This window comes from Ahaetulla prasina, chromosome 2, assembly GCF_028640845.1.
Source record: "Ahaetulla prasina isolate Xishuangbanna chromosome 2, ASM2864084v1, whole genome shotgun sequence".
Classification (NCBI taxonomy): domain Eukaryota; kingdom Metazoa; phylum Chordata; class Lepidosauria; order Squamata; family Colubridae; genus Ahaetulla; species Ahaetulla prasina.
The window spans coordinates 47917161-47927463 of NC_080540.1; the positions used below are offsets into that span (position 1 = coordinate 47917161).

At 37.9% G+C, this 10303-nt stretch overlaps 1 protein-coding gene across 1 annotated transcript in view; it reads left to right on the top strand.

Annotated features, from left to right (window-relative positions):
- CNTN6 (contactin 6) overlaps positions 1-10041 on the top strand; it is a 199193-nt gene extending 189152 nt beyond the window's left edge. Inside the window, 2 exon segments of the mRNA XM_058167816.1 lie at positions 5824-5936; positions 9805-10041. Of these exon segments, the coding sequence (XP_058023799.1) occupies positions 5824-5936; positions 9805-10041 (350 nt within the window).
- The last annotated feature ends 262 nt before the right edge of the window (positions 10042-10303 follow it).

Genomic DNA, 10303 nt, shown 5'->3' on the forward strand with positions numbered 1-10303 from the left:
TACCGGTGGCCCACAGACCACCAGTTGGTGACCGCTGCTTTAGCTGGGGTTGGCCTTAATATGCACTGAGTTCTTCCCAAGAGCCTGGATGTCACAATGTATTAGGGTAGTATATATGTGGATCCAAGCAGTGTGGATTTTTGTAATCAACAGGTGGAAATTTTATGAATGTCCAGTTTTGTTTTGTTTTTGTATGATACCCAGTGTGCCTTTATGAATTTTATGAATGTCCAATTTTTGGGAGGTATAATACCCAGTGTGCTTGTAATCACTAGGATCACCACAACTGGTTTATGCCGCAATCTTTTGATTTTGATTTTCAAATTTTGTTACTTTATGATCATCTCCAATTCTTTGTCCTCTAACAACCTCATGGTATTACAACATCAATCAGCCGCACTTTCTTGTTTTTAAGTACAGTTAAATTTGATGGGTTATAAGCTAAGACTTTATCAGTTTGTATTTAGAAATTCCATAATGTTTTAACCTTGTCATTTTTAATTATTTTATCTATATTCACACCAATTTATCATTACTGGCCCAGGATCACTTTTACAGATGTTCCACTGAATCATTTTAGCGACTGTGTCATGTGCTGTTCATAAGCAGTATATGCTCTACTGCTTCTTCTGGTTCTTTGCACAATCTGCACTTTGTATCATTTGATGATTTTTCAATTCTAGCCTTAATTGCATTAGTTTGAATGGCTAGCTTGTTTTGTGGGGGTTTTTTAATGTTCCAGTTGCAAGTCAGTGCTAGGTTTCATCTTTATCCACTTTCCTCTGGATCTTTTGCAGAAATCAACCATGTAATGCTTTTCCTTGCCAACATTCTGTTCTTGTTTTTTATTACATTATTTCAATATTCATATTTTGTTTCCTGCACATATAGTAAGTTCAAATTTTTCACTTGCATCAATGCTTGTTCTTGGCTGTCTGTTACATAGTCAGGCAATGCATACTTTTCTTCTTCCATAGTTTATTTGACCTGAAGTTAATTTATGCCTCCCTTTTTGTGGGGCAGACATAGTCCATCACTACATCACTATCACTATAGTCTGTCACTACATGAATGTAATGCACAATGAATAGTCATCAGTTTTTTTGTTTTTTGGCCCAATGTTCAGTTCAGGTTGCATCTGAGTCCTTCGGGAGAAGGGCGGTATATAAATTGGAACAATAAATAAATAAAATCCTGTTAATAATATGCTTTCCTGAAAAAGAGGCTAGAAAGAGACTCAGGCTGGCCTCTCCATGGGTCCATGACTGGGATATGAAAGGGAGGGGAAGCAGATTTGTATAGTTCTATCAATTCTAATATTTCCTGATGAGAACAACCTCAAAGGGCTTGAAAGTAAAATGTACTCATGTCTCTCATGTCTAACAAAAACCACATTGAAATTGGACTGGGATATTTTGTGAACAATTTAAGCAGAAGAAACCTTAAAACAGGGAGATCCAAGTTTCATAATGCCAACATTTCCATGCTCAGTTTCCCCCCTTGATTCAGTACAATTGGACACACATGAAAACTAGAGCGATGTCTACAATTCTCTGTGAGGGGAAAAGTGTTCTTTCCATTTATCTTCCATTAAGTTGATAGGGCTACTGTTAACTTTGTCCATTCATGGTCTTCTTTAGGTTATGAGATTGCCCCACCCCCCAATAAATATAGTTACACCCACTGGAATGTCACTTTGCCCTTTTTTGTTTTAACTCTTTTTCTTTTTAGGTTAGGTATGGAGATATGGCCTCTAATGCAAAGGTAAAAGGTACTTTGTGGTTATGTATTTCTTATGCATGCTGGGTCCAGTGGTGGGTTTCACATATTCTTACCACGGGTTCGCTCCACACATGGGCACCTTCTGCGCATGTGGCCAGGCTTTTGCGCATGCACTTTGCTCTCGTGTGCGCCTCCCGCATTTGCGCCCAGCCTCAAAAACGTGGCTAAATAGGACGGCATTATGCCAGGGCAGGTGGGCACTCACACCCACAGTTGCCGCTACCAAACTGAAGACCACCTCTGACTGGCTCCTTATAAACATTTTTCAACTTAGCGCACATCAAAAAGAGAGTGAGGTAAAGATTATAAATTGAAGCAAACCTTTTGCTGTTCATCAGTAACTACCCAATATTTTTAAACAACAGAAGCATCTTTATGTCTGAAATATTCTACATAGAATCCTTCACTAAAATAATCCTGTTTTGCATATCAAATTTGAAAGTATGTCCGTTGCTATTCTTCAAGCAAATTCTTGCTGGGTATATTGAAACTACAAATTCCAAGAATTCATAGATTGCATGATCACCGTGGTCCAATATATCTGGAGGGTACCAAATTAAAGTGGATGAATATTATATTTATTTTCAGATATGGAACATCGTAGCTATATATCTGAAAATTTATTTTGGGAAAATAACTACAATGTTTCTGCACATCATTTAACGTTAGCTTATTATTTATTCCTGGTTTTAGATGGAGAAAATACTAAGGAAACAACTAGAATTGGCTTGTGATATATATATATATACCATGTATTTCCTTTTACTAGCGGGGAATTTTATTGAGAGACTTTGTGTACGAAAATTAACAATGTTGCAACTTGGCCTGCTTGTTGATCTTCTGGATTCATAACAGGGTCTCCTTGTCATCTCTGAATCATAGCAGAATTAGCTCTTTCTTTTTCACAAAAATAGATCAAGCACAGGAATAGATTCTCTCTCTTTCTCTACCACTCTTATCTATCTATCATCCATCTATCATCTATCTATCTATCATCTATCTATCTATCTATCTATCTATCTATCTATCTATCTATCTATCTATCTATCTATCTATCTATCTATCATCTATTATATATCTATCTATTGCCCTTTGAATCATTTTCTTCTAGTGGTTAAGGCATATGACTAGAAACCAGAAGGCTGCTAGTTGTAACCCTGTCTTAGGTGTGAAAGCCAGCTGGGTGACTCTGGGCCAGTCACTGTCTCTCAGACCACGAGTTCAGGCTTGGGCGACAGCTGTTGGTCAATTCCTGTTGCAATTAATGGACTAACATTTGGTTGATCTGAAAAAAGTAGACCATGCGCTTGCAGTAAAATGTGAAGAAGAAAAAATAAATTGTTTCATCTATCACATGGAAAGAATGTGTAAAAAGGGAGAAAAAATGTCAAAGAACGAGTTTTATATTAAGGCTAAAATCTATGATATTTTAATGAAGAATACAGAAGTGTGAATCATCAGTCAAGTCATGATGATGATGATGATGATGATGATGATAAATGTGAAGCATTTGTGGATTCATGTAAATGTCTATGGAGGTTCTCAGTCGTCCAGGTCAGGGATGCCACAAAGATGTTGTTCAAAAGACTACTGGACTTTCTTGGTTGTTTTTTTTCCTTGAAAACTCGTGTAATTTGTCAGCTGCAATTAATAGCTGATCAGGAGGAGTAATGTGCTGTTATATAACCAGGCAACCAAGAAATATGTATTGCATATAAGATACTATATAAAATGGTCCACCTTTCTTCCAACTGCATGGCATTTGAGAATACTGAATTATAAGGGTATGTGAAGGAAAAAGCAAATATTACCCAGATCCAAGGAGGAAAGCTTTGAATAATTGAAAGGGGTTTCATGGGAACATTGTACTGACTGAGATTATGCTTGAACAGGGTAGCTGTGTCCTAGCTCTGGATGACGATCTCTTCTCTTTGATCCAATTGCAGTTAATATTAAGTGGCACGCAGGAGGTTTACCCATAGGCTATAGCTGGATGGCATCAACAAAAATAACTTGATCGCAGTCTGTGGTCTATTTTATTTTTATATCAGCTAGATAATAGATAGATATGCATTTGCACAGATGCACACACATACACAGTGTATATATGGGAGTGACTGATGTATCTTCCATGGAACTTTATGTAACTATGTATAAAATTCTACATTTTCTTTATTTAAATAATGTGCAAGCAGCCATCCCGTGCCAAGTTATCTACTATGAGATTTGTGATATTTTATTTTGTCAGTCAACCTTATCCTTGGGGGAAAAGCATATACAAACTATAAATTATATAATTTGGGTCAATATTCTTTAAAAGTTAGTTATACACATTCTTTTTCTTTCTTTTTTCCAAGCTGTAAACTTGTGGTCAGTCTTCACATGGACAAAAAGCAATCATTTTAATAGCCATTGTGGCTAATTTTATCTTATCCAGTTTTATAAGGTTTTCAGAAAACCTAAGCTTATGAATGTAGGAATGGAGTAGGACATGTTCCAAATACATTAACAATATAAATATCTATAAATTTACAAAAAGGCGTGCTGTTTTGATTTTAATTGTTGGTACAAATGATTAAATAAAAGTTTAGAATAAATTAGTATTGGCATGGATCTGGAGAAAAGGCAGACACAATTGCATAAGAAAACTAGCATTCATGCTGAGTTTGGGAGTAGGTAGATTCAGAAGACTTTGCTATTTCAGGCATATATTAAACCATGCAGGTCTGAGCTACTTTCATGTCATCTTACATCCATCTGTAGGAGACTTCCTGCTGCTACCTATACTGATGTACCAAGCATTTTCCTAGAAGGCACAATTTCCTACACACCATTTATATTCCAAATATTGAGCACAGAAACAACAGGCAGAGCTCTCCCCTGGCTCAGCTGATAAAGGGAGGAGAACTTGTTTCCCTGAAAATAAGACATTCCCTGATAATAAGCTCAATCGGGCTTTTGAGCGCATGCGCTAAAATAAGCCTCCCCCTGAAAATAAGCCCTCCCCGAAAATATTTAAATGCAGAGCTGGAAATCAGGTAAGACGGCAAGAGGAGCCCCATCTTGCTCCATGAGCCCCAAAATAATAAGACTTCCCCGTCAAACGCTTATTTCAGGGTTCAAATATATACACTACACTACTAACCAGAGCATATAAAACATTTGCTAGACCAATTCTTGAATACAGCTCACCTGTCTGGAACCCATACCACATTTCTGACATCAATACAATTGAACGTGTCCAGAAATATTTTACAAGAAGAGTTCTCCACTCCTCTGAATACAACAAAATACCTTATGCCACCAGACTTGAAATCCTGGGTTTAGAAAATTTAGAACTCCGCCGCCTTCGACATGACCTGAGTTTAATTCATAGAACCATCTATTACAATGCCCTTCCTGTTGAAGACTACCTCAGCTTCAATTGCAACAATACATGAGCACACAATAGATTTAAGCTTAATGTTAACCGTTCCAATCTTGATTGCAGAAAATAAGACTTCAGAAACAGAGTTGTTAATGCTTGGAATACACTACCTGGTCTCTTCCCAAAATCCCCAAAGCTTTAACCAAAAACTGTTATTGACCTCACCCCATTCCTAAGAGGTCTGTAAGGGGCATGCATAAGAGCACAAGTGTTTCCTTTCATTATATCCAATTAATATAGTTACTAAATACTTATGCTTATATATATGCTTATATATTGTATAGTTATTTCATGCTTATGCTTATATATACAGTGTGACAAATAAATAAATAATTTTTTTTTAAAAAATCCAACAAGTGGATACTAAAAGAAGTAACTGCCAAATTGTGGGGAATAATGACAGCAGTTCACATATCTTTATACAATTTCCATATCAATACTATGTCCCCAGTTCTGAACAGCACTAGAAACACCTTACATAGCAAAAACAATTTGTAATGAACAGGATCCAAGAATTACTTGGCTTACTGTAACTCAGATGATTTTGTCAACCGTTTGTCAGTTGCATTCTGAAAAATAATTATTTCATGAATATTATGTTCTTTTTTTCATAGCGCCAAGTCAGCACCCAGCAAACATAGTCTGGCGACTGACCAATTCAAAAATATGCTTGAACTGGGACCACGTGAAAACAATGGCAAATGAGTCCGACGTCCTAGGCTATAAAGTAAGATTGTCATGAAGGTAAATGTTATGTACATGAGTAATGATAGTTTGAATTAACCAAGTCTCTATGTTTCTTGTGATCTATTTTTTTAAAAAAAAACAATGGGTTGTTTACTACATAAAACCATGTTAATATTTGGAGCATGTAGTATGAAATTTATGAAGTTGCATAATAATGGTGGGCTTCAAACAAATACATTTTGTCAGTGCAAAAATCTTTATCAAAGTGAGGACAAAGAAAACAGAGATTATGAAATAACAAGACAAAAAGCTGCTGTTTCAAAATGCAAATATTGTTCAGAAGTTTCTCTTGTGATGGAGCTACCATGCTGACTGAGAATTCTAGGAATTATAAAGAAGAAACCAAGATATAATATAACAACAGAGTTGGAAGGGAACTTGGAGGCCTTCTAGTCCAACCCCCTGCCCAGGCAGGAAAACCTACACCATTTCAGACAGATGGTTATCCAACATTTTCTTAAAAATTTCCAGTGTTGGAGCATTCACAACTTCTGCAGGCAAGTCGTTCCACTTACTAATTGTTCTAACTGTCAGGAAATTTCTCCTTAGTTCTAAGTTGCTTCTTTCCTTGATCAGTTTCCACCCATTGCTTCTTGTTCTACCCTCAGGTGCTTTGGAGAACAGCCCGACTCCCTCTTCTTTGTGGCAACCCCTGAGATATTGGAACACTGCTATCATGTCTCCCCTAGTCCTTTTTATTAAACTAGACATACCGAGTTCCTGCAACCATTCTTCATACGTTTTAGTCTCCAGTCCCCTAATCATCTTTGTTGCTCTTCTCTGCACTCTTTCTAGAGTCTCAACATCTTTTTTACATCGCGGTGACCAAAACTGAATGCAGTATTCCAAGTGTGGCCTTACCAAGGCATTATAAAGTGGCACTAACACTTCACGTGATCTTGATTCTATCCCTCTGTTTATGCAGCCCAGAACTGTGTTGGCTTTTTTAGCAGCTGCTGCACACTGCTGGCTCATATCTAAATGGTTATCCACTAGGACTCCAAGATCCCTCTCACAGGTACTACTATTGAGCAAGGTACCACATATACGGTACCTGTGCATTTTGTGTTTTTTTTGCCTAAATGTAGAACCTTACTTTTTTCACTGTTGAATTTCATTTTGTTAGATAGCGCCCAATGTTCAAGTCTGTCAAGATCTTTCTGTAACTTGAGCCTATCTTCTGGAGTGTTGGTTATTCCTGCCAGCTTGGTGTCATCTGCAAATTTGATGAGTTCCCCTTCTATCCCCTCATCCAAGTCATTGATGAAGATGTTGAAGAGTACTGGGCCTAAAACCGAGCCTTGGGGTACTCCACTGCATACTTCCCTCCATGTGGATGTAGTTCCGTTGAGGAATACACGTTGAGTGCGGTTGGTCAACCAATTACGAATCCATCTGGTGGTGGTGCTGTCTATCCCACATTTTTCTATTTTATCTAGTAGTAGGTTATGGTCTACTTTATCAGATGCTTTACTGAAGTCCAAGTAAATTATATCGACAGCATTCCTCTGGTCTACTCATTTTGTCATTTTGTCAAAGAATGCAATAAGATTAGTCTGGCATGATCTGTTTTTGACAAACCCATGTTGGCTTTTGGTTATTACTTTGTTTGCTTCTAGGTGTTCGGTGATTCGTTACTTGATTATCTTTTCCAGAATCTTCCCTGGTATTGAGGTCAGGCTGATAGGTCTGTAGTTTCCTGGATCTGTTTCCCCCCCCCTTTTTTTTTGAAGATGGGAACTACATCAGCTCTTTTCCAGTCCTCTGGCAGCTCCCCTGTGCTCCAGGATCTTTGAAAGATATAGTTCAGTGGTTCTGAGATCACGTCTGCCAGTTCCTTCAGAACCAGATCATGAAAGCTTGGATGCCAGAGGTTATGAGTGATCACAAACTGGGAAAAGAAAATAAATATTCACTGGTTGTACCCTATTGCCAGAAGACAACAGACTTCAGGCATCCTGAGTTTATTTTGCTGACAGTGTTTTATAGTGGAAATGTATGCAACTAATTCCAGGTGTCAAACACTAATGCAACTGTTTTGTAGGAAAAAATTGTTCACACATAGTTGTGTTACTTGTTTACTCATATCCCGTTATTAATTAGAGGAATCTAATTTAAAAAGGGGGTGAAGTATCTTCTCTATTGTGGTTGTTAATACCTGTACAGAAAATTACCCACAAATATATGAAAATATGCTATCCCACTTTACTGCATCCCTTGACCATAATAGGGTAGCCTTCTCAAATCTGAATACCCTTAAGGTATGTAATCTAACTCTTAGAATTCTCTGGTTAGCATGACTATTGTTAAAAAAGAATGTGGAAGTTATACATTCACACTGTTGAAGCATGTCATAATTGGAGAAAGTTTTCATATGCTGTTGCTCACATTAGCAAAATATGTTAATGAGCTAAATAGGTGATTACATTGTGACACTTTCAAGATCACATATGGCTCTTATGAATTTGAATAAAACATAAAAATATCTCCATTGCTTAATAAAGAATTAGCATGTCAAAAATAATGTTATCTTCACCAACTTCATTTTTGTTGGGGTCCACCGGCAGCCTGCGGAGTTGGTAGCAGAGTTGAACAGTGAGGAGGCTGGGGAGGAACATGCGCCAGTCCTGGAGTCTAGGGAAGGCTTAAACGAGGGCTCTGTATCAGAGGCAGAGATGGGGCCAGGGCCAGGGCCATCTGGGAGTTATGTGCTGACTCCGGAGCCTCCAAAGTCTGTTGTCAGCAAGGCAGAGGAACAGGGAGAGAGTGTTCACAATGCGCTTATGCGCAGAGCTGCCAGAAGGCAAGAACAGTTAATACAAAAGGAGCAACTCAGGAGTAAGGCTTGGAGATGATTGGCACCTCCCATAAGACATAAAGGAGGAGCAAAGGCACTTGAGCCTTTGCAGGAAGCAACTTTGTTTGTGCTGGTTGGTTAAAATTCTGAAGCTCCATTTTGACTCTGTGCTCCGTGTGGCCTTGCAAAGCTAATTGCCAATTAGGTCTTTGGCAGTGTGTCAAGGGACATAAAGGTGGATACTTATCAGCCTTATCCCAAAGGACTGTGGCAGACTTCTGTCAGACTCTTACTATTTATGACTCATCACGGGCTGTGAATGAACAGAATTCACAGCCATTGAAATAAAAAGAGGGGTTTTGGAACTAATTGTGTGCTTTTTACTGTCTCAGAACAATTTTGGTGTGAGTTATTGGTATTTGTTTTCACTTACACACAAATATAGTATGCCCCAAGAATGTGATTATTGGGGCACTGATTCACTTCATATGCATCCATAGGAGTAGGAAAATACCAGTCTAATGTAGAGAAAATTTAAAAAGTGAAAACAAGATGTTGTGTAACAGTCAGTGGGAAGAAAAAGAGTTTTCACTTACAAAGACAAAAAAGACAAACACTTCCAACATGTTGTGCCTGGTGATTCGTGTCACCACAGTTGTTTTTCAGTGATGTCCAGAACACATTTTCAAAATGTGCCAATTGTGCATGTAGCTCTAATGGTCCAAATACTGTACTATTATTACCTTTATATATTTGTCATGGCTTAAGAATCCAATGCAAATAAATGTGCCATTGTGTGAACAACCGGCAGGCACTGTGGACATCTCCTTATAGCCCCACTGAATTCATACAGAACACTTATAAGCAACAAGAACAGAGCATTTTTTCCCCAGAATGAGCCTAGAGGGATCTTTGAAAATTGCTGTTTGCTTCATGAACTGCAGATGAATTTTTATAAGTTTTAAAAAATAAATAGAAAATAAATGAGAAACCCTATATAAACAAAAGGAACCTATATAACCAGTGCTGCCTTCTCTCCTTTTATATTTAGATTTTGTATAGGCAAAATCGACAAAGTACCACTCATATCTTAAAGACAAACATTACATCCGCTGAACTGCTAGTACCGTTGGAAGATGATTACCTCATTGAAATAAAAACTGTAAGTGACGGGGGAGATGGAAGCAGCAGTGAAGAAATTCGAATTCCAACACAATCAAGTGAGTTCTCTCCCCCTTCTCCTCTGTCCCACTGTCCCTCCCTCCCAAATAATCACTATAGTCCTTGAATGCTGGAAAAGGATTTTTCCGGACATATTCTATTTTAGTAAGACAGCATCTTAGTAGGCAGCTAAGTGAACATAGGGACCATGTCTTGGTTAGGAAAGGGGAAAGCATTTGATTTATAAAAGAGCATTTGGATTTCCTGAGTGGTAGGAGTGTAAAGCTCTGAAGTTTGCTGATGTAACTGAAACCTGCAGCTGTGTGGAAATTTGTACTGCCCTGAAATCAGTCCTTGGCACAATTGTCTTCATTATTTACTATTTTAGA